General features: G+C 40.2%; 1 protein-coding gene across 1 annotated transcript; it reads right to left on the bottom strand.

Annotated features, from left to right (window-relative positions):
* Positions 1–9,823: 9,823 nt before the first annotated feature.
* LOC132890030 (uncharacterized) lies at positions 9,824–18,634 on the bottom strand. The gene is made up of 6 exons (XM_060926827.1): positions 18,559–18,634; positions 14,953–15,303; positions 10,880–11,215; positions 10,617–10,733; positions 10,057–10,100; positions 9,824–9,967 (listed from the first exon to the last, which is right to left on the bottom strand). The coding sequence occupies exons 1-6, from the start codon at positions 18,602–18,604 to the stop codon at positions 9,830–9,832; spliced, it is 1,032 nt and encodes a 343-aa protein (XP_060782810.1). The 5' UTR covers positions 18,605–18,634; the 3' UTR covers positions 9,824–9,829.
* Between the last annotated feature and the right edge of the window lie 8,775 nt (positions 18,635–27,409).

Genomic DNA, 27,409 nt, shown 5'->3' with positions numbered 1-27,409 from the left:
TCTGTGTCTCATCTCATTATCTGTAGCCGCTTTGTCCTGTTCTACAGGGTCGTAGGCAAGCTGGAGCCTATCCCAGCTGAGTACGGGCGAAAGGCGGGGTACACACTGGACAAGTCGCCAGGTCATCACAGGGCTGACACATAGACACAGACAACCATTCACACTCACATTCACACCTACGGTCAATTTAGAGTCACCAGTTAACCTAACCTGCATGTCTTTGGACTGTGGGGGAAACCGGAGCACCCGGAGGAAACCCATGCGGACACGGGGAGAACATGCAAACTCCACACAGAAAGGCCCTCGCCGGCCACGGGGCTCGGACCGGACCTTCTTGCTGTGAGGTGACAGCGCTAACCACTACACCACCCGATCATTCTTATTCTTATTCTTATTCAGGAATCTGCAGCTGAAACACTGAATTATGCAGCTTTGCAATTCTCCCAGAGGAAAGCCAAAGCTGAAAAAAAGAAAACTGGCTCATCAGATGAGTGTGTGTACTCTGATGTGAAGAAAACTGTAAGAGCTAACAAAAATAATTCATAACACATGGTCCTGTTACACTGCAAAAACACAAACTATTTTAGCAAGTGGAATATTTTGATTCTAGAATTTTTTTCTCCATATTATTATTATTATTATTATTATTATTATTATTATTATTATTATTATTATTGTGCACAAAATTATGGTACAGCCTTGGAAGTGTAAAACATAGTTAAATATCAATCACAAGGTTAAATTATTCTGAGGAAATCAACAAAAATAAATCTTAATCAAACCTCTTTATAATAAAATTGCTAGCCATAGAATTCTTTGCTAATAAAAAAAAATTCCACACAGTTTTCACTTTTTGTGGTTTTTACGATATGAACATATCTGGGAGCGTTACTTCTAATGTTCAGTGTCAGTAGCAGGATAAAATGATCAACTCATTAACATTGAATTTCATTCAAATATTGAATCAAAGTAATTAATAATTTCTCTTTAATATTTTTAATGATCAGATATTGGTATGAGCAATTTTATATTGGTGCATCTTTAGTTGCTACAGTGAAGGAAAAACTTGCAATGTTTGATTGGTTCACCAAAAAGTAGGCTTGTATACTTTTGTTTTAAATTATACTTTTATTAATTATACAAATGTGAAATAAAAAAAAAGTTTGTAACAGACGTCTGTAATGGAAAAAGAAAGAACATAAAGCAATTCATGTAGAAGTGTTGTTACTTTACACAGAACTTTTGCCTTTCAACTTTGTAAAAAGAAGTGTGTTTTTAGCTAGATTGTTCAAATAAAATCTCTTATATATGGCAAAAAAAAAAAATCAAAATAGAACTACAGTACCAGTCAAAAGTTTGTACACCCTTACTCAACTTAGCTCATTCATAGTTTTTTTTTCTTTTCTATATTTTGAATTTTCTGTATTGTAGAACAACACTGAAAATGTCAAAACTATGAAATAACAGCTGTAACATATATGGAGCTATGTAGGAAATAAAAAAAGTGTTAAAAACAAAATAAGTTTCATATTTTAGATTCTTGAAAGTATCCAGCGTTTACTTTGATGACGCTTTGCACATTATTGGTGTTCTCTTAACCAGCTTCATGAGGTCGTCACCTGGAATGGTTTTCAATTAACAGGTGCCTCGTCAAAAGTTAATTAGTGGACGAGTTTCTTGCCTTCTTAATGTGTTTGTGATCATCAAACAGTAAATAGGAAAGAATAAAAATACAAAGAATAAAATAGCCCTATAGATAGTTTTCACATGACGTCACAGAGTCGGGGATTCCCTGGTGGCGGCCATCTTGGAGGGCAAGCTTACCGTACGGGTCACTGAGCACACATTGTAGTGCATGAGTTACATTCATTTATATATTATTTACATTTATTTAAAGCTAGCAATGGTGCAAACTTGTATTCACGGCTGTCGTAATAGGTCAGATGATGAAGTCAAGCGGAGCTTTTATGGAATTCCCACTGTACGGGAGCACGAAGGCGAGCAAACAAAGAAACTGAGCATACAAAGGAGAAATCTATGGCTTGCGAGAATCAACCGCAAGGATTATCAGCCTTCCAAACACAGCAAAGTCTGCTCCAATCATTTTATAAGTGGTAAGTTGTTTAAATAAACAATCAATTGTGTTTAAGTTTGTTTTTGGAAACCAAAACATCATGTGAACAATCTCTGGAGAATGCCTAACTGGAACCGCTGAGTGTACGTTTACATTGTAATGTACACTTAATATCCCTCGTTTGTCACGTTCCTATTTGAAACTTGTCACTTCACTCACACAAGGGTCATTTTTGAAAAACATTTTAGGTCTATTCTGTAGTCCTGAGCGGTGTGCAGGACTGCGCAAATGTGCGCAGCTTCCCGATTTAAACTGTTTTTTTCTCATCCTTATACTTCCTGTTTCATGGACTGTAACGGATTTGCTTATTTAGTAATTTTAATACAGAATTTACTTTGAAATTATAATCAGACACTCCAACACCCCCCCTAAAAAAAAAAAAATCGGATCTGCGCGATTCAGGCAGCATCCGCCAAAAGGCGTGCTGTGAATATATAAAGTTGTATATATCAGACAGCCTTTAAAGTTTGATGAAGTCAGTTTCAGGCTTTGGAGCAGGCTTTGGCAGTTTCAGGCTTTGGCAGCCCTGCATAGTCACTTGAAAATGCATCTTTGTCCACTTCGTAGGGGTCAATTCCCCCAATCAAGGCCAGTTTGGCTGCATACCGTGAGATGTGTATCTATATACTTCTGTTTGCTTGATTTTGCCGACATTGATCTTTATTTTAGAAAACTGACTATATAACTTCATAAATTCGTCCGAGATAACGTAGCCGGTAATGGCGATGGTCCGTTTTGTTTGCCCTCCAAGATGGCGGCTGGGGGGCGTTCCCCGGAATGCCGTGACGTCAGTGAAAACTATCTATTCCACTCCACAACTGTAGTAATCCATACTGTATTATGTCAAGAACTGAACAAGCAAGTAAAGAGAAACGACATCCATTATTACTTTCAGACATGAAATGACTTAATTAATAAAAATAAAGAAAAAGCACTGAATTAGAATGTTTTTTTTTTCTAATAGTGTGTCCAAACTTTTGACTGGTACTGTAAATAGGGGTAAAATAAAAATTTGCAAAGAAAAGTCAAGATCAAAACGTCTCACTGTTGACATGATGAAGTTTTCAGGAACATTTTTGGAAGGAGCCTCGAGTGTCAGTGCTTTGTACCAGTCAGAGGTAAAGCTGTAACTTTGACTTTTCCAACATATGAAATTCTTCATAACTGAGGAAATTAAGATATTAAGTTTCAACCTGTGTTTGTTGTTGTGCTAACTTCAAAAGAGAGAAAGAGAGAGAGAGAGAGAGAGAGAGAGAGAAAAGAGAGGCTGGTAAAGGAATAACTGCTTTTATTCTATCCACATTCACTGGATATGAGCAATCGTGCGCTCTGATTGGCTACTCTACTACTAGGATATCAGCTCATATACCATGAATAGAGAAAAACAAATTGGCGGAGTGTGTTGCTGCACCAACTGGGGACGAAATAAAAACTCTACTCAAAAACAAAACCCCCAAAAATACAAAAAAAAAGCAAGAAAATATGGAATGAAAGTATTTCATGGTAAGAACTTATCTTTTTTTTAATTTTCAAGAATTATTATTAAACCATTTTTCACAAATTGCTCCTGTCATTTCCGTGGAAATGATTTTGTCGGATGTTTTGTATACAGTTTTTATTGATCGAATTTGCAAAAAGTAAAAATAAAAATGCTCTGTTTGTCAAAATCCAGTGAATGTGGATCGAATAAAACAGTTATTCCACTCAGTCTTGTCGTACATGGATTATAGCCGCTATCAGCTCATGTATGACTCGATTTCATGGAATAACTGTTAAATAGCTGTTATAATGTAAGCGACGACAGGAAATTGTTTTGTGGATGAATGTAACTGCAAATAAATTAAATCTCTATTGTTCATAAATTAAAAAAAGTGTAATCTTTGGCAAATTAATCACTGTGATATCAGAGGAATAAAACACTTCATATATCTGATCAATATTAAGCATCTGATTGAACACTTTTTCCCTCGTTCACTGATTAACTATTTGTTTTCACTATTTTCCTGTAGTGGGCTATCTCGAGACTGGCGACAAAGCCTTTTTGTGAAATGAATATGAAAAACAAACAAAAAATCAAACAAAAGAGCCCCCAAAATGTACTCTAAGAAGCTGAAAAGCAAGAGGACTCTTCTTGTGGCTTCTTTTATTTGTATGTTGTGCTTGTTTCTGGTCTCCGAGAAGCAGAAAGTAGGTTACTTAAGACTTCCTTCGCCTCACCACAGACTTCGCCCACTGACAGATGCAAAGAACACACCAGTACACTGTCAATTTATTATTGATGAACATAGTTTTTTTTTTCGACAGACACAATGCTAATGTTTTGGAAAGCAAACAGAAGAGTATGACAATAATAAGGCTCTGCTGAGATCCTCTTCAGCACCGGCGTGGGATTTCTTCATCTTCAGAACAGCTTTAATGCAAAATTATATCACTGTGAGATGATTATTACGAACATTTTAAAAGATTATATTACAAATAATCAAACAGGTGATGTGTGGATGTGCGCGGAGTTACCATGGAAGAGGTAATACCTGTCCATCACAGGTAAAGGTTTTGGGAAGAAGAGCTTTTTTGCTGTGATGCATTTCTGTTTTCTATGCCAGAAAAATAAATAAATGCCCCCACAGAACAACAGAGCTAGCCACAAAGCTGCATTTATGATCAAAAAGGGTTCAAATGATTCACCCCAATCTGCTCATGAACGGATATTAAAGCAGATCAAACAGATTAACCATCCATCCATTCATTATCTGCAGCTGCTTATCCTGTGCTGCTTCTTCTTCTTCTAAGAAAAGATAAGATCAGATAAACTTTATTTGTCCCTTGGTGGGGAAATTTACATGTTCCAGCTATTTATCCCAATTTCTAGCATCCCTGTGAACAAACTTATGAGTCATGTTTTGAAATGTTTGATTAAATTGTTTGACCAGCCTGTCCATTTGCAGATGGTAAATACTGGTACGAATTGATTTAATCCCCAATAATTTGTACATTTCGCAAAGTGTGCATGACATAAACATTGTGCCTTATTCAGTCAGGATATCTTTTGGGATCCTGACTCAGGAGATAACGTGGAAGAGTGCTTCTGCAACACTGAATGCAGAAATGTTGCTTAGAGACACTGCTTCCGGGTATCACACTGCATAATCCTTTAAGGCTAACAGAAAGCGACACCCTTGTGCAGATAGATCTCATGGCCTGATGAGATCCATGCTAATTCCTTTGAAGGGGATCGCAACGAAAGGTGAAGGGTGCAATAGCACTTTTGGGCTGGCCAGGGGATTCACTAGCTGACATTTGCAACATGCTGCACACCACCTGTGTACATCTCGGCGAATGCCTGGCCAATAGAAATGGACCAAAAGCTGTTTCTGTGTTTTATCCTGACCCAAATGCCCCACCATGGGATTATGATGAGCCACATGGAATAAAAAATCCCTATGGCTCTTCAGGACCAGCAACTGGGTCATTTCCTATTCTGTCTGAGTCACTCAATATAACCTATCTTTAATAACAGAAAAATATGGGTAGGACAGTGCAACATGAAGCTGGAGGTTTTAACCTTCAATTACTCTCACTTGGTCAAAACTATGCCTCAAGGTCTCGTCTTGCAACTGCTCCAAAGGGAAATCCTTGCGGAGAGTGGAGGGGTGGAGCCCTCTCCACTCTCCATGCCTACATGATGTGGAGCTGATGCAGACAGCCCTGACAGTTTGTGATGGGGCTCAAACCCAGACCTTTCTTGCTGTGAAGTAACAGTGCTAACCACTACACCACCATGCCACCCCTACTACTACTACTACTACTACTACTACAAGCTAATACAATATTGTTATTGTTATTTGTATACAAGTGAGTGGGTGTTGGGGGGTGAAACCTCTGGTCAATAGAAAGGTTGTCATTTTTATACATTCATATATTTGATACACTCAAACACAACATCTGGTTGGTGATGCTTCCTGGTCAGCTTGCTCACATTGACTATTGTGGGTTTCTGTTCAATATTCCATTGCGGTTCCTTTTACACAACAGGATTTTATATTGTAAATATCAAATATTTGACTCTGATCCAGTTGGTAATATTAAAATTATGTCTGTAAACCCCCTGCGATGACCTGGTGATTTGTCCAGGGTGTACCTCGCCTCTCGCTCATAGTCAGCTGGGATAGGCTTCAGCTTGCCTGTGACCCTGTAGAACAGGATAAGCGGCTATAGATAATGGATGGATGGATGGATGGATGGATGGATGTCTGTAAACCCCTCACACTACAGGATCATTTGGGCAGACAATTGGCTCAGTTCAGCCATGAATTGGGAAGCCCTGGGATTGCTGACAAGGGCAAACTAGACCTAAAATCTGTCCAATTACCCTCAAGTAAGGGGCCAACATGAGATGTATTATCCATCCATCCATCCATCCATCCATCCATTATCCATAACTGCTTATCCTGTGCAGGGTCGCAGGCAAGCTAGAGCCTATCCCAGCTGACTATGGGTGAGAGGCGGGGAACACCCTGGACAAGTTGCCAGATCATCACAGGGCTGACACAGAGACAAATAACCATTCACACTCACATTCACACCTATGGTCAATTTAGAGCCACCAATTAGCCTAACCTGCATGTCTTTGGACTGTGGGGGAAACCGGAGCACCCGGAGGAAACCCACACAGACACGGGGAGAACATGCAAACTCCACACAGAAAGGCCCCCGTTGGCCACCGGGTTCAAACCCAGAACCTTTTTGCTGTGAGGCAATAGTGCTAATCACTACACCACCGTACCACCTGTAAACTCAGTGTGACATGTTTTTATGGTAAACCAGAAATCATCATCATCATCATCATCATCCTTAGCACTGGTCAAACCCTCAGACAGTGGTGATCCATGACCATGAACAAAATCTTCAACACAGGAGTCCAACACCTTTTTTTCAGTTCATTCCTGAACTGGTTCAATCACATGTGGCCTAATGTAACCATTAGGTAACAACAGGCATACGTAACAACCTGTGTTTCTCTCTATCCCATCTCTCTCTCTCTGTCGAGTTACATGTCGATCCTGAGACACCAGTGATCCTCACCTGTCCTGCTCTGGAGACCTTCCTGATCCATCCTGACGCCCTACTTTTAGCCAGAGTCTCATCATGTTGCTCCTGTGAAGGATGGCCCCATATGGACATATGGCAATATACTGTTGTTTGTGCTAGTTGCCATTTGCACTGTCGTTTGTCTGCACTTTATGTTGTTTGTGTAGTTTATTGTCTGCAATGTTTGCACTTATTGCACTCTTGCACTTTATGTTGTATTTGTAAATTCATAGTCCTGTGATGTTTAATGTAGCACCATGGTCCTGGAGAAACATTGCTTCATTTTAACTGTGTACTGTACCAACTGTATATGGTTGAAATGACAAATAAAAAAAGGCTTGACCTTGAAGCCTTGACCTTGAACGTTGAAAGATGCACTTAGAAGACGGCTCTGGACACTTACAGTTTTGCTACGATGGCTGAGGACTACAATCACCATAATAACTTTCAGGCTGCAGTTATCATGAACAGTTTATAACTTCAACAAAACAGACTTCATTTTAAAACTATAACGATTTTCCTGGCTACACAGTTATACTTTGTGACTACTGTATATAGGCCACAGTTATAGAAGCAAGTTACTTATAATCATGCTATCTGTTCTCACCCACATGAGGATGGGTTCCCTTTTGAGTCTGGTTCCTCTTCAGGTTTCTTAAAAAAACTGATTTGACATGACATGCAAGCTGCATCAGATGGGGGAAACCATGATCATGAAACAAAAACATGAACAGAGTCAAAACCAGAAAGAAACACGGAACAAGAAAACACTTAATCAAGGCTTAACAAAAGAATGTATATTGAAGAGTGAAACATCAGGGCTTAAATAAACAAAGTAATCAGGAATGAAATGAAAAAAGGTGCGAATGATTAGAAAGAAAGAACAACTTTATTCATCACACACTTGTGAAATTTCCTTTCTGCTTTTAACCCATCTGAAGCAGTGAATACACACATGTGAGCAATGAGCACACACACACACATACCCAGAGCAGTGAGCAGCCATGCTAACAGCGCCCGGGGAGCAGTTGGGAGTTAGGTGCCTCGCTCAAGGGCACTTCAGCCCAAGGCCGTCCCATATTAACCTAACCGCATGTCTTTGGGCTGTGGGGGAAACTGGAGCACCCAGAGGAAACCCACACAGACACGGGGAGAACATGCAAACTCCACATAGAAAGACCCCCACTGGCTGCGAACCCAGAACCTTCTTGCTGTGAGGCGACCGTACTAACCGCTTACACCACCATGCCGCCCAACACTGATTATGAACTCAATAAGAAGATAAACCAATGACAAGACAGAAATGGAGACAAGACACGAATCAAAATTCATGATGAGAGCCACAGTGCATGTGGAGACGGCGAATTCGTGAGCAGAACACGGACATACAGTATACGGCCTAGAACTACTACACTGCTCAATTCTAATTGTCGGAAAGTGTTGATTAATTTTTTAAAACAGCATAAACCAGACAATAGTGCAGACTGTAAGGCTTATATTAATTGGTTCTCTTGTAACAAATATGGTTTTCCGTAAGGAGAGTTTTTATTTAACATTTATGGAAGGAGTCTCCAGCATCAGGACTTTATACCCAACAGAGATAAAGCTGTAAGTTTAAGTTTTCTGAAGAGTTTATGCTTTGTAGTTTCTCTGTTACATGACAAGGTCTGTTTTGTTGCCTTGTAAACACAATTAGAGATAAAAATAAAGGGTTGTGAGAGTATGGCGTCTCTCTAAAAGTTTCAGTAAGGTTCCTTTTGTAAAAGACCCAAGACTCACCTTGATACTTGATCAACTGATGGTTGATTGGTTGAGCCTGGGATCGCTGATGACTCATTAGCTTCACAAGTTCAGAGCAGCTCATAGTAAGTTTTATTTAATTCCTTTTTTTCCTTGAGAATCTTTTTAGGTTTGTTTTATTCCCCACATGTCATTGTAGATATGCAAAATAACCATATATTATATTTTATTCCATCCACACTCACTGGATATGAGCAATCGTGCACTCTGATTGGCTACTCTACTTCTAGGATATCAGCTCATATACCGTGAGTAGAGAAAAACAAAACGGCAGTGTGTGTTGCTGAACCAACCAAGGATGAAATAAAAACTACTTGAAAACAAAAAACAAAAAAATACATTAAAAGCAACAAAATATGGAATGAAAGTATTTCATGGTAAGTGCGTATCTATTTTTATTTGTCAAGAATTATTATTATTATAGAATTTTTCACAAATTGCAACTGTCATTTCGTCGGTTTGTTTACATTCTAAACGGAAATGATTTTGTCAGACGTTTTGTATAAAGTTTTAATTTATCGAATTTGCAAAAAAAAATGCTCTGTTTGTCAAAATCCAGTGAATGTGGATAGAATAAAACAGTTATTCCACTCAATCTTGTCGTACATGGATTATAGCCGACTTGGTGCTACACGCCTCGTCGGCTATCAGCTTATTCCTAAATGATAAACATAGAAACAGCAGGAACTATTAATATCAATCACAATCATACATTTTCCTTTGAGATGAAAATGACACGAGCAGACCACCAGTTTGAACTTTATTGCAAAAAAAATCTATTAAAAAAATATATTGAAAATGTATAATCTAATTCGTGGCGAGAGATCTGACTTCAGAGTAGACGCTAGCTTGAGGTTGAGATTGTTTTCTCTTTTCTCTTCCTCCTTTGGTTTTCTTTTCATTAAACTGTAAGGCAGCATAATTCAGCTCCAGAGAGTCATGGTCCTGTGGGAGTGAATATGAAATGAAAACACAATTATAGTTGTACTAGTATAACTAAAAATAAAAATAAATGTTCGTCTCATTTCCAATACCTGAGTGCTGTTATTTTCCATTCTTCTCCCAGTGCGTTTTCTCTCTGGTGAAAAATAATTTGACATTTATTTCATTTCGAACATTTAACATCTCATCTCATCTCATTATCTCTAGCCGCTTTATCCTTCTACAGGGTCGCAGGCAAACTGGAGCCTATCCCAGCTGACTACGGGCGAAAGGCGGGGTACACCCTGGACAAGTCGCCAGGTCATCACAGGGCTGACACATAGACAACCATTCACACTCACATTCACACCTACGCTCAATTTAGAGTCACCAGTTAACCTAACCTGCATGTCTTTGGACTGTGGAGGAAACCGGAGCACCCGGAGGAAACCCATGCGGACAACATGCAAACTCCGCACAGAAAGGCCCTCGCTGGCCACAGGGCTCGAACCCGGACCTTCTTGCTGTGAGGCGTCAACGCTAACCACTACACCACCGTGCCACCCACCCACATTTAACATCATTTAGCATTTATTTCCTTCTATAGAGTCAGTTTCATCATGCAAAGAGATCGGAGCTTATCGTATTGTAATTTAATTCTGGAAGCACTTACTTATGAGTTGTTCACGATTTCTCCATTTACAGAGTAAAAGAGCTTGAACGGAGTTCACAACCGCACACACTCCCAAAGCTACAGCGAGGCAGATCACTACAGGATCCACAGACTCGACTGTAGCACAAAAATAATAATGATGTAATAATCACTTTACCTCCCTGTAATCACAGCAATATTATAAATATTTACAGTCAGTAACTTTAGCAATTAAAGACAACAATCACAAAAAACCCCAGCAATTTTCAGACACGTGTTCTTACCCAACTGTACTTGAGTCCCGTTCCCAAAAATGATCTTCCCACACACGGCCACAGCGCAGTAGTAAGTTCCAGTATCACTGATGCTGAGGATGTTCTTGGAGAAGTCGTACACACAGGTGTGTGTAGAAGAGACGCTCTCACACTGACGGCTGCTGTTGTGATGAGTGTAAATGATTTGAGGATGGGATTGTGGTGAAGCAGCTCTGAACCAGAGAACTTGGTGTTCTGCTGCTCTGCTCTCAGAGAGAACCGAGCACTGCAGAGTCACTGACGCTCCTGCAGGAACCGAGTCCAACACGCCGCTCTGGATCACTGACACTTTTACATCTCCATCATCTGTTCAGAGTGATAGAGATGGGGTGAGATCTCACTTGCTCCTCTCTCTTCTCTCCATAATTGTTTATCACTCACACATACTGTATAGTTGGATATGTACCATAGCCTATACAGTGCCCACCATAATTATTGGCACCCCTTGTAAAGTTATATAAAAAGGGTTTGAAAAAAAATCCACTTTTTGGTGAAATCGCTTCATCTCATGCTAAAAAAAGGAGAAATATCCAACTTTTAATTGAAATGAATTTATTCAGAGGAAAAACAAATCCCTCATCAAGAAATATATTTTCAACAAAAACACATGTGCCACTCTTATTGGCGCCCCTGGAAACGATAGTGAAGACAATGTTGTACCTGAAGCATGTTTCTTATTTAAATTGTACAGCATTTTTGAGAGGGCGGCATGGTGGTGTAGTGGTTAGCGCTGTCGCCTCACAGCAAGAAGGTCCGCGTTCGAGCCCCGTGGCCGGCGAGGGCCTTTCTGTGTGGAGTTGGCATGTTCTCCCCGTGTCCGCATGGGTTTCCTCCGGGTGCTCCGGTTTCCCCCACAGTCCAAAGACATGCAGGTTAGGTTAACTGGTGACTCTAAATTGAGCGTAGGTGTGAATGTGAGTGTGAATGGTTGTCTGTGTCTATGTGTCAGCCCTGTGATGACCTGGCGACTTGTCCAGGGTGTACCCCGCCTTTCGCCCGTAGTCAGCTGGGATAGGCTCCAGCTTGCCTGCGACCCTGTAGAACAGGATAAAGCGGCTAGAGATAATGAGATGAGATGAGATGTAGTTAGCTAAGCCAACTACAATAAAATTAGCTAACTAAAGTAGAATATGTCGACAGCTCGGTAGCTAATAGTAATTACTTGTAACTTTCTGACAAGTAATCTACTCACTCTCAAGGGAACCTAAACATCATCAGTTTTTTTCTAAGGTAACGTTAGAACAATTGAAAAACATTCCTTCCATGTATTAGATGGGCAAAGGGCGCTGTGCTGAGCTGTGAAATGTCTGACACAAGCACAATTCACAGTTCCCACCAAACGCTGGAGTAAATGCATGCGGGTCGTTTCTGACCCATGTGTGTAAACTTGATGTAGAATTACAAAAGCTGTGCTTGTTCATAACTTAAGAAAGGAAAAATAAAAATGATGATTTGTGCTAAACAAAAACAAGATATTTACTGCATATTTGGAAAAGTAAATGACAAAATGAATTTATTTCAAAAGTATATCATAGAAACACTCAGCCATACATGAAATAACCTGGAAAATGAATGCAGGTAGTTTTTGACCCATGTTGTGCATTAGAAGGGTAGTGATACAAAAAGGGTTTTTATTCAAAAAAGTAAGAAAGGAAAAAATAAAATAAGGATGTATGATGATCAAAAACAAGTTAATTGAGGAATACCTTGAATACTGAATGATGGAATTAATTTATTGCAAATATATAGAAGATAAAAACTCAGCCGGGTCACTTTTGACCCATGTTTTGCATCAAAGGGTTAAATCAGAATCTGGCTGCCTCTGCCAGGAAACTCAAACTGGGTCGTCATTGGATGTTCCATCAGGACAATGATCCAATGTCCAAATCAACACAAACATGGTTCACTGAGCACAGAATGAAGCTTCTGCCCTGGCCATGTCAGTCCCCTGAACCTGAACCCCAGTGAAAAGCTGAAGAGGAGAGAGCACAAGAGAGGGTTGAGGACTCTGGATGATCTGGAGAGATTGTATAAAGAGGAACAGTCTCAGATGCCCTGCTCTGTATCTGTAGAAATGTTCAGTATCCAATGGGATGCGGTAAGAGACGGCTCTCCAGACTGCTTCCAAGATGTGAAAAGTTTGTCTTATCACATTTTTTAACCTTTTAGGGTTAAAATATAATATATGGAGGGGCGGCACGGTGGTGTAGTGGTTAGCACTGTCGCCTCACAGCAAGAAGGTCCGGGTTCGAGCCCCGTGGCCAGCGAGGGCCTTTCTGTGAGTTTGCATGTACTCCCCATGTCCGCGTGTGTTTCCTCCAGGTGCTCCGGTTTCCCCCACAGTCCAAAGACATGCAGGTTAGGTTAACTGGTGACTCTAAATTGACCGTAGGTGTGAATGTGAGTGTGAATGGTTGTCTGTGTCTATGTGTCAGCCCTGTGATGACCTGGCGACTTGTCCAGGGTGTACCCCGCCTTTTGCCCGTAGTCAGCTGGGATAGGCTCCAGCTTGCCTGCGACCCTGTAGAACAGGATAAAGTGGCTAGAGATAATGAGATGAGATGAGATATAATATATGGAGTACGTTCTTATAATAAGGTCATGATTACTGTATGTTTCTGTAAATTCATGCATTTCAAGTGAAGATAATGAAGATGATGGGGTTGTAGGATAATGTGAATACAGTATAATGTAATATAAAGGTTCCTGGTAAAATACAGGGTGTTTCAAAAAATTTGATCTCGTTTCACAATTCTCATTCAATTGACCTCAAATTTTAACAGCATGTGTGGAAACAGGTCAAAATTTTAAGTTTAATGTTTTTTGTTTTTATCTTTTTAGGTGTAGAAATACCATTCACTGGAAAAGAAAAGGTGTTTTGTGCGTTAGAGTTCGCTCGAACACAGTCGAACAAGGTTGTACAGCGTGCATTTATGAGAGAATTCTCTAAAAATGCACGCAGTGCAGATTTGGACACGGCACAAAAAGTTCAAAGAGGAAGGCTGTTTGTGTGTTTGCGTCTCAGGCGGTGCACATATTGAAAATTTCTGAAATCGTTCATGAAATCCACATACCTTTGAATTTCTCGTTCAAATTTTGAGGAATAAATCTTATATTGCTCAACATTAAGCCTGTTCAGTTTCATTTGCCTAGACTATGTAGTTTTGGGAATATTTACATCTCAAATAATATCACGTTTTTTGAAACACCCTGTACATATTACGTTACACGTTAGGCTAATATGGGACGGCCTTGGGCTGAGGTGTCCTTGAGCGAGACACCTAACTCTCAAACTGCTCCCCGGGCGCTGTTAGCATGGCTGCCCACTGCTCTGGGTATGCGTGTGTGCGCTCATTGCTCACGTGTGTGTGCATGTGTGTGTTCCCTGCTTCAGATGGGTTAAATGCAGAGAGGAATTTCACAAGTGTGTGATGAATAAAGTTGTTGTTCTTCTTCTTTAGCAGACACTCTTATCCAGAGTGACGTACAGAAATGTTTAAAGAAGAAGAAGAAGCCTTTATTTGTCACATGCACGAATTCATCCACTGCATTTAACCCATCTGAAGGACTGAACACACACACACAAGTGAGCAATGTGCACACACACATACCCAGAACAGTGGGCAGCTATGCTACAGCACCCGGGGAGCAGTTGCGGGTTCGGTGTCTTGCTCAACAGCACTCTATCCCAAGGCCGCCCCGTGTTAAGTTCACCACATGTCTTTGGACTGCAGGGGAAACCAGAGCACCTGGAGGAAACCCACACAGACACGGACATGGAGAGAACACGCAAACTCCACACAGAAAGGCCCCCATCAGCCACTGGGCTTGAGCCCAGAACCTTCTTGTTGTTGTGAGGTGACAGTTCTAACCATTACACCACCATGCCACCCCAAGGGCCTTTCAGTGGCAGCTTGTCAGTGCTGGGGCTTACACCCATGACCTTCAGATCAGTAACCCAAAGTCTTAACCATTGACCCACCACAGGGTTAAGAACTATTACGTGTAATGAAAGTTTATCGTAAAAAGTATACAGTTCTTACCTTTCACTGCTAAAAAAGTTCCTTTTCCAAAAGTTATCATAATCTTTTTTAATCCACAGTAATACATGGCTTCATCTGATGGGTCCACGTTTGTAATTTTCAGATTGCACTTCTCTTTCAAGTTCTCTACAGTAAACTTCGGTGATTTGAAATCATCTACAAAAACTGGATTTGTTAACACTTTCTGAACTGTCACCATCGGACGAGGCTCATGTCCTACTGCTTGCTTGTACCAAATGATGGCATCAGTGTTTCCTTCTTCCATTCGAAAGCAGTGTAGAGTCACGTTATCGCCAGAAGCAGCGGTGATCACGGAGTTCGGCTGATTGATGATGTTCGTTTGTGCAGAATCTAAAGTTAGGAGTCACAGAAGAAATAAATTGTTATACCTAAATGCAAGAAAACCATTCAGACTTTCATTAAAATGCTGTATGACTTCTCTGGTTAGACATTTAGCCTCTTAACCCTTTGATGCAAAACATATGCACGCCCCTTCTAATGCACAACATGGGTCAAAAATGACCCGCATTCATTTTCCAGGTTATTTCATGCTGACTGAGTTTTTCTTTGCTCTATGTTTTGAAATCAATTTATTTTATGATTGAATATTCCAAGTATTCTTTAAATATCTTGTTTTTAATTACCACAAATCATTAATTTAATTTTTTCTTTCCTACTTTATGAACAAAAATACTTTTTATATTACTACACATGGGTCATCCAAGTGTGATTTAAAATTAAATGTCTTAATACTATAATAATTATTTGTTTCAAGTAATTACTTTAGCAGTGAATGGGGCCAGTTATTTATTTATTAACTATGTAGTTAGCTAAGCCAACTACAATAAAATTAGCTAACTAAAGTAGAATATGTCGACAGCTCGGTAGCTAATAGTAATTACTTGTAACTTTCTGACAAGTAATCTACTCACTCTCAAGGGAACCTAAACATAATCAATTTTTTTCTAAGGTAATGTTAGAACAATTGAAAAACATTCCTTCCATGTATTAGATGGGCAAAGGGCGCTGTGCTGAGCTGTGAAATGTCTGACACAAGCACAATTCACAGTTCCCACCAAACGCTGGAGTAAATGCATGTGGGTCGGTTCTGACCCATGTGTGTAAACTTGATGTAGAATTACAAAAGCTGTGCTTGTTCATAACTTAGGAAAGGAAAAATAAAAATGATGATTTGTGCTAAACAAAAACAAGATATTTACTGCATATTTGGAAAAGTAAATGACAAAATGAATTTATTTCAAAAGTATATCATAGAAACACTCAGCCATACATGAAATAACCTGGAAAATGAATGCAGGTCGTTTTTGACCCATGTTGTGCATTAGAAGGGTAGTGATACAAAAAGGGTTTTTATTCAAAAAGTAAGAAAGGAAAAAATAAAATAAGGATGTATGATGATCAAAAACGAGTTAATTAAGGAATACCTTGAACACTGAATGATGGAATTAATTTATTGCAAAGATATAGAAGATAAAAACTCAGCCGGGTCACTTTTGACCCATGTTTTGCATCAAAGGGTTTTAAACCATTTCAGGTAGTGAATTAAGTTGGCTTTAAAGTAACTAAATAGACCTATTCTGGCCATATGAATGATTTAAATGTTGGGAATGATGGAAATTATTTGATTGCAATTCTTAAGAAAATCTGCATGTTGCAAATTAAATGATATACAGTACTACTGTGCAAAAGTCTTAGCACATGATGTAAAGAAATGCTGGAGACCAAAAAATGGCTTAAAAAATAATGAAATGAAATGTTTCAACTTTAAAAAAAATACTACAAACAATAAGAAGTAAGCCATAATAAATGAAACAAAGTCAATATTTACAAGCTGTATTTTTACTATTTACTGAACATCTTCCGGGCGGCACGGTGGTGTAGTGGTTAGCGCTGTCGCCTCACAGCAAGAAGGTCTGGGTTCGAGCCCCGTGGCCAGCGAGGGCCTTTCTGTGCGGAGTTTGCATGTTCTCCCCGTGTCCGCGTGGGTTTCCTCCGGGTGCTCCGGTTTCCCCCACAGTCCAAAGACATGCAGGTTAGGTTAACTGGTGACTCTAAATTGACCGTAGGTGTGAATGTGAGTGTGAATGGTTGTCTGTGTCTATGTGTCAGTCCTGTGATGACCTGGCGACTTGTCCAGGGTGTACCCCGCCTTTCGCCCGTAGTCAGCTGGGATAGGCTCCAGCTTGCCTGTGACCCTGTAGAACAGGATAAAGCGGCTAGAGATGATGAGATGAACATCTTCCAGAAACAGCCCCAGTTCTTCTGGACACTTTGACTGTCACACTCACGTCTTCATTTTGCACCAAAACCCAGTCGCCTTCATTATGTTTTCTTTTTTAATCTGAAAAGTGCTCTCTTATGGAACATGCTGCTCAGATACAAACTTTTTCTTTTCTGTAACATTTAATTTTGTACTGGAAAACGAACGTTTGGAACTCTAAAATGTTTTTGTACTGACTTGATAATGTAGAAATCATCAAATAAAAATAAAGCAAAGTTTGTACTAAAAGAAAAATATGGTCCCTAAGACTTTTACACAGTATTGTGTGTTACAGAGGCTGAAAAGTTAAGTCTTTGAAAAGTTCAGCTAAGATTTTTATCGTATTAAACACCGAACTCCCAGGTGATTAGGTTATTATTTCATAAAATTGGTAAATTAGATTTGATTAGATAAAACTTTAGATTAGATAAAACTTTATTAAAGGATGATTAAGTGTGGATAATTTTATAATTTTGTAATTTTCTTATGTTGGTATATATATATAGTGCTGCACAAAAGTCTTAGGCACATGCAAAGAAATGCTGTAGAGCAAAAATAGCTTAAAAATCTCATCTCCTCTAGCTGTTTTATCCTTCTACAGGGTCGCAGGCAAGCTGGAGCCTATCCCAGCTGACTACGGGCGAAAGGCGGGGTACACCCTGGACAAGTCGCCAGGTCATCACAGGGCTGACACATAGACAACCATTCACACTCACTTTAGAGTCACCAGTTAACCTAACCTGCATGTCTTTGGACTGTGGGGGAAACCGGAGCACCCGGAGGAAACCCACGTGGATAACATGCAAACTTCGCACAGAAAGGCCCTCGCCGGCCACGGGGCTCGAACCTGGACCTTCTTGCTATGAGGCAACAGCGCTAACCACTACACCACCGTGCCGCCTAAAAATAGTAGTATCAGGTCCAATGAGTGCAGTTTTCTAAGGAAATGTACCAAGCTGTAGGTTTTACTGAGCATCTTCCAGAACCAGCCACAGTTCTTCTGGACACTTTGACTGTCACACTCACTTCTTCATTTTGCACCAAAACCCAGCAGTACTGGTATTCATTATGTCTTCCTTTTTAATCTGAAAAGAAAGTGCTCTCTTATGGAATTTGCTACTCAGATACAAATCTTTTTAATTTTGTGTTGGAACCCCCCTGACCATTTGGAACTCTAAAATGTTTTTGTAATGTTTTGACTCGATAATGAATGTAGAAGTCATAAAATAGAAATCTATAACAAAGTTTGTATGGAAAAAAAAAACAATAAGATGCCCAAGACTTTTGCACAGTACTGGATATACATCAAAACCATAATCACTCACCAGTATGACTAAAAAGCACCACTGTAATCCACATCAGGAGCACCATCTTAAACCCCAGCTCTGTACATGAGCATGTCCTTTCAGCAAAGTGTCTTATAGTCAAACTGAGCATGAGGGGCGTTACTGAGAGCTTCTAGAGGCTCAGCCCCCTGACCACCATCTGTGTTTCCAAGGAAGAAACCACTGATGGAAAAACAAAAACACAGGTCAAGTATTTTCACAAAATGAATGTTCTATACACTACCGTTCAAAAGTTTGGGGTCACCCAGCCAATTTTGTGTTTTCCATGAAAAGTCACACTTTTATTTACCACCATAAGTTGTAAAATGAATAGAAAATATAGTCAAGACATTTTTCTGGCCATTTTGAGCATTTAATCGACCCCACAAATGTGATGCTCCAGAAACTCAATCTGCTCAAAGGAAGGTCAGTTTTATAGCTTCTCTAAAGAGCTCAACTGTTTTCAGCTGTGCTAACATGATTGTACAAGTGTTTTCTAATCATCCATTAGCCTTCTGAGGCAATGAGCAAACACATTGTACCATTAGAACACTGGAGTGAGAGTTGCTGGAAATGGGCCTCTATACACCTATGGAGATATTGCACCAAAAACAAGACATTTAGTAGAATTTAGCTAGAATAGTCATTTACCACATTAGCAATGTATAGAGTGGATTTCTGATTAGTTTAAAGTGATCTTCATTGAAAAGAACAGTGCTTTTCTTTCAAAAATAAGGACATTTCAAAGTGACCCCAAACTTTTGAACGGTAGTGTATGTGTATGGGCAACTAGGAAAACCTTCATGTCAAGGTCTTTTTATTTGTTATTTCAACCATATACAGTTGGTACAGTACACAGTTAAAACAAAGCAACGTTTCTACATGACCATGGTGCTACATTAAACATCACAGGACTATAAATCTACAAATACAACATAAAGTGCAAGAGTGCAATGAGTGCAAACAGTAAATGACACAATAGACAAACAAATGGACAATAAATGACACAAACAATATAAAGTGCAGACACAAGCAACATACTGTAAGATGCAGGAGTTGAGTGTGCATATTGAGGTAGTATATGAAAGAGATTAAATAAATGTAAACCTTGTGTGTGCGAGAGACATTGTAAAAATTGTAAGGCAATAGTACATTATTATCCCTTGTGCAAAAGACTGCAGTGTGAGTAGTGTGATCAACAGTCCGTGAGAATCAGTCCAGTCCCTCAGAGTTGAGGAGTCTGATAGCATGTGGAAAGAAACTATTGCAGAGTCCGGCTGTGAAGGCCCGAATGCTTCGGTACCTTTTTCCAGATGGCAGGAGGGTGAAGAGATCGTGTGAGGGCTGTGTGGGGTCAGACATGATGCTGGTGGCTTTGTAAATGTCTGTGATGGAGGGAAGAGAGGCTCTGATGATCTTCTCAGCTCCATCTATATGTCTATACAGTGGCGCTTGAAAGTTTGTGAACCCTTTAGAACTTTCTATATTTCTGCATAAATATGACCTAAAACATCATCAGATTTTCACACAAGTCCTAAAAGTAGATAAAGAGAACCCAGTTAAACAAATGAGACAAAAATATTATACTTGATCATTTATTTATTGAGGAAAATGATCCAATACTACATATCTGTGAGTGGCAAAAGTATGTGAACCTTTGCTTTCAGTATCTGGTGTGACCCCCTTGTGCAGCAATAACTGCAACTAAACGTTTGCGGTAACTGTTGATCAGTCCTGCACACCGGCTTGGAGGGATTTTAGCCCATTCCTCCGTACAGAACAGCTTCAACTCTGGGATGTTGGTGGGTTTCCTCACATGAACTGCTCGCTTCAGGTCCTTCCACAACATTTCGATTGGATTAAGGTCAGGACTTTGACTTGGCCATTCCAAAACATTAACTTTATTCTCCTTTAACCATTCTTGAGTAGAACGACTTGTGTGCTTAGGGTCGTTGTCTTGCTGCATGACCCACCTTCTCTTGAGATTCAGTTCATGGACAGATGTCCTGACATTTTCCTTTAGAATTCGCTGGTATAATTCAGAATTCATTGTTCCATCAATGATGGCAAGCCGTCCTGGCCCAGATGCAGCAAAACAGGCCCAAACCATGATACTACCACCACCATGTTTCACAGATGGGATAAGGTTCTTATGCTGGAATTCAGTGTTTCCCTTTCTCCAAACATAACACTTCTCATTTAAACCAAAAAGTTCTATTTTGGTCTCATCCATCCACAAAACATTTTTCCAATAGCCTTCTGGCTTGTCCACGTGATCTTTAGCAAACTGCAGACGAGCAGCAATGTTCTTTTTGGAGAGCAGTGTCTTTCTCCTTGCAACCCTGCCATGCACACCATTGTTGTTCAGTGTTCTCCTGATGGTGGACTCATGAACATTAACATTAGCCAATGTGAGAGAGACCTTCAGTTGCTTAGAAGTTATCCTGGGGTAGTTTGTGACCTTGCCGACTATTACACGCCTTGCTCTTGGAGTGACCTTTGTTGGTCGACCACTCCTGGGGAGGGTAACAATGGTCTTGAATGTCCTCCATTTGTACACAATCTGTCTGACTGTGGATTGGTGGAGTCCAAACTCTTTAGAGATGGTTTTGTAACGTTTTCCAGCCTGATGAGCTTCAACAACATTTTTTCTGAGGTCCTCAGAAATCTTCTTTGTTCATGCCATGATACACTTCCACAAACATGTGTTGTGAAGATCAGACTTTGATAGATCCCTGTTCTTTAAATAAAACAGGGTCCCCACTCACACCTGATTGTCATCCCATTGATTGAAAACACCTGACTCTAATTTCACCTTCAAATTAACTGCTAATCCTAGAGGTTCACATACTTTTGCCACTCACAGATATGTAATATTGGATCATTTTCCTCAATAAATAAATGACCAAATGTTATAATTTTTTCATCTCATTTGTTTAACTGGGTTCTCTTTATCTACTTTTAGGATATGTGTGAAAATCTGATGATGTTTTGGTCATATTTATGCAGAAATATAGAAAATTCTAAAGGGTTCACAAACTTTCAAGCACAACTGTAACTTTGTCATTGACCTGTACTTTCAGAATGCACATGTGAATGAAATTTTGTTCCACTGGCTTACATCAATATAACTGCTGCACATAACTCTTGCACATCATTCAGTAAACAAAAATATCAAATTTTATGATTAGATACTTTAAAAAAAATTAAACAACCCTTGAATAAAACATACTAACTATGCTATGTATATTAAATATATCTCATCTCATCTCATTATCTCTAGCCGCTTTATCCTTCTACAGGGTCGCAAGCAAGCTGGAGCCTATCCCAGCTGACTACGGGCGAAAGGCGGGGTACACCCTGGACAAGTCGCCAGGTCATCACAGGGCTGACACATAGACACAGACAACCATTCACACTCACATTCACACCTACGGTCAATTTAGAGTCACCAGTTAACCTACCCTGCATGTCTTTGGACTGTGGGGGAAACCGGAGCACCCGGAGGAAACCCACGCAGACACGGGGAGAACATGCAAACTCCATACAGAAAGGCCCTCGCCGGCCCTGGGGCTCGAACCCAGGACCTTCTTGCTGTGAGGCGACAGCGCTAACCACTACACCACCGTGCCGCCCTATATTAAATATATAATAAATATATTGCACAATAAAGGATGTAGGATATTAGCAGCATTAGCAGCATGTAGGATATTGCCCATTGTCCGGATAGTGAGGTTCTTGTCCAGATATATATGGTCGGGGGTTATTTAGAGTTCAGGAGACTGATGGCTTGGGGGAAGAAGCTGTTACACAACCTGGTTGTTCTGCTCTGGATACTGCGGAACCTCTTGCCAGAGGGCAGCAGGGAGAACAGTTCGTGATGAGGATGGGTGTGGTCTTTTATAATGTTCTGAGCTATGGTCAGACAGTGTTCAACTGCAATGTCTTGGATGGAAGGCAGAGACGTCCCAATGAGCTTTTCTGCTGTCCTCACCAGTCTTCGCACGATCTTCCAGTCTGAAGCTTTGCAGTCCCCAAACCAGACAGAGATACAGCTCATCAGTATGCTCTCGATAGTGCTCCTATAGAAAGTAGTGAGTATGGGAGGGGGACGTATGTTCTTCTCATCCGGTGCAGAAAGTGCAGGCGCTTCTGCACTCTCTTTGCAAAAGAGGCGATGTTGAGGGACCAAATCAGATTGTCCGTGATCTGCACCCTCAGGAACTTGGTGCTGCTGACTAACTCCACTGCAGTGTCACTGATGAGAAGTAATGTGTGACTGTGCCTATTTCTCCTTAAGTCCACAATGATCTCTTTTGTTGCTGTTATAGATAATTAATTTACACCTTCTGAAAACAGGAAGTAAAAAAAAAGTGACTGGAGATTAGAAGTCTACAGTCTCACCATAGGAATCCAATCACAATGTGTATAATTTCTTTTCTACACTGAGACTCATTTCAGTGAGAGGAGAGCCAAAAGAGGGCATGGTGTAGTGGTTAGTACTGTCACCTCAGAGCAAGAAGGTTCTGGGTTCGAGCCCAGCGGCTGGTGAGGTCCTTTCTGTGTGGAGTTTGCATGTTCTCCCTGTGTCTGTGTGGGTTTCCTCCAGGTGCTCCGGTTTCCCCCACAGTCCATAGACCTGCAGGTTAGGATAATTGGTGGCTCTAAATTGACCATAGGTGTGAATGGTTGTTTGTCTCTATGTGTCAGCCCTGCGATGATCTGGCGACTTGTCCAGGGTGTACCCCACCTCTCGTCCATAGTCAGCTGGGATAGGCTCCAGCTTGCCTGTGACCCTGCAGAACAGGATAAGTGGCTACAGATAATGGATGGATGGAGAGCCAAAAGAGGATGTGTAAAGAAACAACAACCTCAAGATATTATATATTCTGATGTGCAATGTTCTTCTATAAATTAGACTTAATCTCTGATCTGATCCAATCCAGTTCTATTCTCATCTCATCTCATTATCTTTAGCCGCTTTATCCTGTTCTACAGGGTCGCAGGCAAGCTGGAGCCTATCCCAGCTGACTACGGGCGAAAGGTGGGGTACACCCTGGACAAGTCGCCAGGTCATCACAGGGCTCCAGTTCTATTATCAGGTTTAATTTTTTACTTTAGATCTGTTTTTAATGATTAATGATTCTTCAGACTGAATTTAAACTGAAAGCTGAATGATCTAGAAGTTTCAAAGTCATTGAAACACTGGAACGCTGGTTCTGTCTCGGAGTGATATGGTGTAACAAAAAAAAGCATAAAATTACTCTCCCTCTTATGCTGTCTTATGATTATTAGTATCACAATGTTAGAAATATTCATTCATCTACCATCCTGAGTAACGCAAGCTGAGGTTTGAGTGACTCTTGCATGTAAAGTAGGAATATACTGTAACTTAATATGAATACAGACACCAATAAGATATGCTCCAGTCAGGTGTTGTTGTTGTTGTCCTAAATTCACAAAAATCTTCATGTTTTATTACTTACTTTTCTAAAAATAATATTTAAAAGCATTTGTGATGGCAGCCCAAGGAAACCACCACTCAAGCAGCACACTGCTCATCCCTCTACTGCTCCCATGGTGCTGAAGAGACAGCGCCATTTCAGCACCACTGTTCTGGACTGCCAAAAGCAGCATGGCCACGGGGCGGAGCCTGCTGATTACACACGTCTGGATCCCTGTTCTTCCTGTGCAGGTTATCTCTGACGACAAAGACAACAGAGAAATTGGCACTTCTTCCGGCAACCGCCTCCGTTCCTGCTTTCAGCAGTAGAGCAAGAAAAGACCCAGACACAGCCAGCCCATGCCAGTCACCCGGGGCTAGTCTGGCTCCGGCCCTCCATCGCCTCTACCTGCTCCGCTTCTCTCACCTCATACTCTTCACCTGCCTTTTTCTAAATACAGTAAAAGAGCACTTATCTCTTCCACTGAATCTTGGCTTGAGCGTTTGTGTTCCCCACTGCAGCCACAAGTTCCACACATTAAACATACTTGACCTTAGCCATCATTTTAATTTAATATAATTATTAATTGCAATTATTAATATAAGACCTTTGACTATATGACAGTCAGGGCATAATTTGTGCCAGATCGCACACCAGGACCTCCCAGACTTGCACCGGTACCAACTGGGTTGGATCCAGCACCTCTTTCATGATGATCTCATCTCATTATTTGTAGCCGCTTTATCCTGTTCTACAGGGTCACAGGCAAGCTGGAGCCTATCCCAGCTGACTACGGGTGAAAGGCAGGGTACACCCTGGACAAGTCGCCAGGTCATCACAGGGCTGACACATAGACACAGACAACCATTCACACTCACATTCACACCTACGGTCAATTTAGAGTCACCAGTTAACCTAACCTGCATGTCTTTGGACTGTGGGGGAAAACTAGAGCACCCGGAGGAAACCCACACGGACAACATGCAAACTCCGCACAGAAAGGCCTTCGCTGGCCATGGGGCTCGAACCCAGACCTTCTTGCTGTGAGGCGACAGCGCTAACCACTACACCACCGTGCCGCCCACTGTAAATATACTTTCTATAATATTCAATGTTATCTGTTCTGTCATTCTTTTATTTCCTATTGAAGTTTCTTGTAAATTGCTTGATGGATGATTTTTAAATTTGATTAAAAAAAGTGTGTGTATAAGAGAGAGAGATATATCAATCACTCAGGTCATTTTGTTCATACATGCATGTGTAGACTACACTGCCTCGATTGTCCCCAAGCATAACTACGTCATCACTTGTTTATCGCAATGCATTAAGGGGGATAGCCAGTGTCGGTAGTTGTGCAACATAGTGGATGCTAGATTCATTTTACATGAGCGTGATGGGAGAAGAGTGATTTTGCCATGCTCTGTCATGGAAGACAATGAAATTGGTGATTTAAAGAGGTGGATAATGTGTCGAGGGTTTACAGCAGGAAAATCTGAATCCAAATCAAGATTGGTGAGAAGGTAAGAGTCTAGACCGAGTCTACCACAACCAAAGGCCAACAACAACATCGTTAAATCTCAGAATGTCTTATCAAAAACATTTACAAATGAGTGATTAGTTAATAAAACTTGATATCAGGTAACATTACAAAAAATAATATTTGGAAACCCGCTGATCTGCCGTTTCATGGTCAGTAAATGCTGCTAGGGAGGTACACTGAACATTATACATACCTGAAAGAGAACCCTTGGTGGTTTGGGAGTTTTATCGGTCCGACAGGCTTGTTCGGCTGCCGAGTGCTTCGGCACATTGAGAGGCAAAAGCCGAAGAATGCGTCTTTGTTTTACAGGCTTTGGAATATTGCTAGTTTCAGACGATGAACAGTGTCGATTGTTATAATCATCTATAACCAAAGGCCGTTCCACAGACCATCGAAATATTGCTGGGTCACAGTTTAAGTCCATCTTTTTCCCATCAGAGAAATGTAAGCTACAAACACTCATCCATTTCAAGTCAGTTTGAAGGTTTTCATTGCAGATTAAACTTATCCATTTCTTTCTTCTCTTCTTCTTCTCACCTGGCAGCTGATAAAAGCTCAAATTTGGTGTTCTCTTTGTTGTAGAGACACAGTAAGGCACACAGCAATTCACTTTAGGTGGCATGGTTAAAACCGGTTAGACAGAACAATGCGGTATTTAATAAAGGCGAAAATAAACAATACGGCAGAGCTGAGTCCGAGTATAGCCCATAATGCATTGCGGTAAACAAGCAATGAAATAGTCAGGGGTTAGGGTCATTGTCACATCAGATGCTTGCATTTTTTCTCAAAAAATGACTGATCGATATACCGGTACAGTACTGTGCAAAAGTCTTGGCACCCTATTTTGCTTTGGGTTTTTTTTCCATACAAACTTTGCTATAAATCTCTATTTTATGACTTCTACATTCATTATTGACTCAAAACATTAGAAAAACATTTTATAGTTCCAAATGTTTGTTTTTTTTCCAGCACAAAATTAAATGTTACTGGAAAAAAAAAGTTTGTATCTGATATTACAGCATATTCCATAAGAGAGCACTTTCTTTTCAGATTACAAAAGAAAACATAATGAAGGCTACTGGGTTTTGGTGCAAAATGAAGAAGTGAGTGTGACAGTCAAAGTGTCCAGAAGAACTGTGGCTGGTTCTGTAAGATGCTCAGTAAAACCTACAGCTCATTTCCTTATCAAACTGCACTCATTGGACCTGAGCCTACTATTTTTTTTTAAAGCAAAGGAAATTTCGTCTCACACCAAATATTGACCTTGTTTCATTTACCATGGCTTACTGATTACTGTTTAATGTTGAAACATTTCATTTCATTATTTTTTAAGCCATTTTTGCATTTCTTTACATTATGTACTAAGACTTTTGCACAGCACTGTATATGTTACTTTTCCTTCGCTGTTTCAGAACAGCGCTGAATATTTGTACGTGTACCTTGATTCTTTCTCACCAGATGAGATTTGACAAAAACATGATTCACTAACCTGCCAGTTTATTACATTCTTCCATCTAAAAACCAACTCACAAACTACAACTTGCAATTGTGCAATTTGAGATAAAAAAACAGTTCAGATGTTAATTTATTCAACAGTCTGACACACAAAGACATGGATTTATTAAACAAAAAATTTCTGCCTCATTTCCTTCTTTTGTGTTTTTGATGAGATCATTTCTGAAGAATTTCAATTCCTTTTGAAGGTTGAGGAAAGTGTGAGTTGAGGCCACAGCCAGGTTTCTTCTGCTGCTAGCTTTCTAGTCGAGACCATACGTGGAAAATTCTGTGATGTCAGAGTTTCACAACAGAAATCTTTGGCACAAAGTGACATGTGATCAGTTTGACCATCTGACAGTGCAGCAAGAGG

Source organism: Neoarius graeffei, chromosome 8 (assembly GCF_027579695.1).
Source record: "Neoarius graeffei isolate fNeoGra1 chromosome 8, fNeoGra1.pri, whole genome shotgun sequence".
Lineage (NCBI taxonomy): Eukaryota > Metazoa > Chordata > Actinopteri > Siluriformes > Ariidae > Neoarius > Neoarius graeffei.
This window is presented reverse-complemented; position numbering and strand designations above follow the sequence as displayed.

What these genes read in the sequence shown, in the direction of transcription:
- LOC132890030 (XM_060926827.1), bottom strand. Translation starts at nt 18,604, where the DNA reads ATGGTGCTCCTGATGTGGATTACAGTGGTGCTTTTTAGTCATACTG. An exon ending in AACTTTTTTAGCAGTGAAAG is followed by an intron (nt 11,216 to 14,952) that starts GTAAGAACTGTA and finishes CACTCTGAACAG; the next exon opens with ATGATGGAGATGTAAAAGTG. An exon ending in TGGAAAATAACAGCACTCAG is followed by an intron (nt 9,968 to 10,056) that starts GTATTGGAAATG and finishes TCACTCCCACAG; the next exon opens with GACCATGACTCTCTGGAGCT.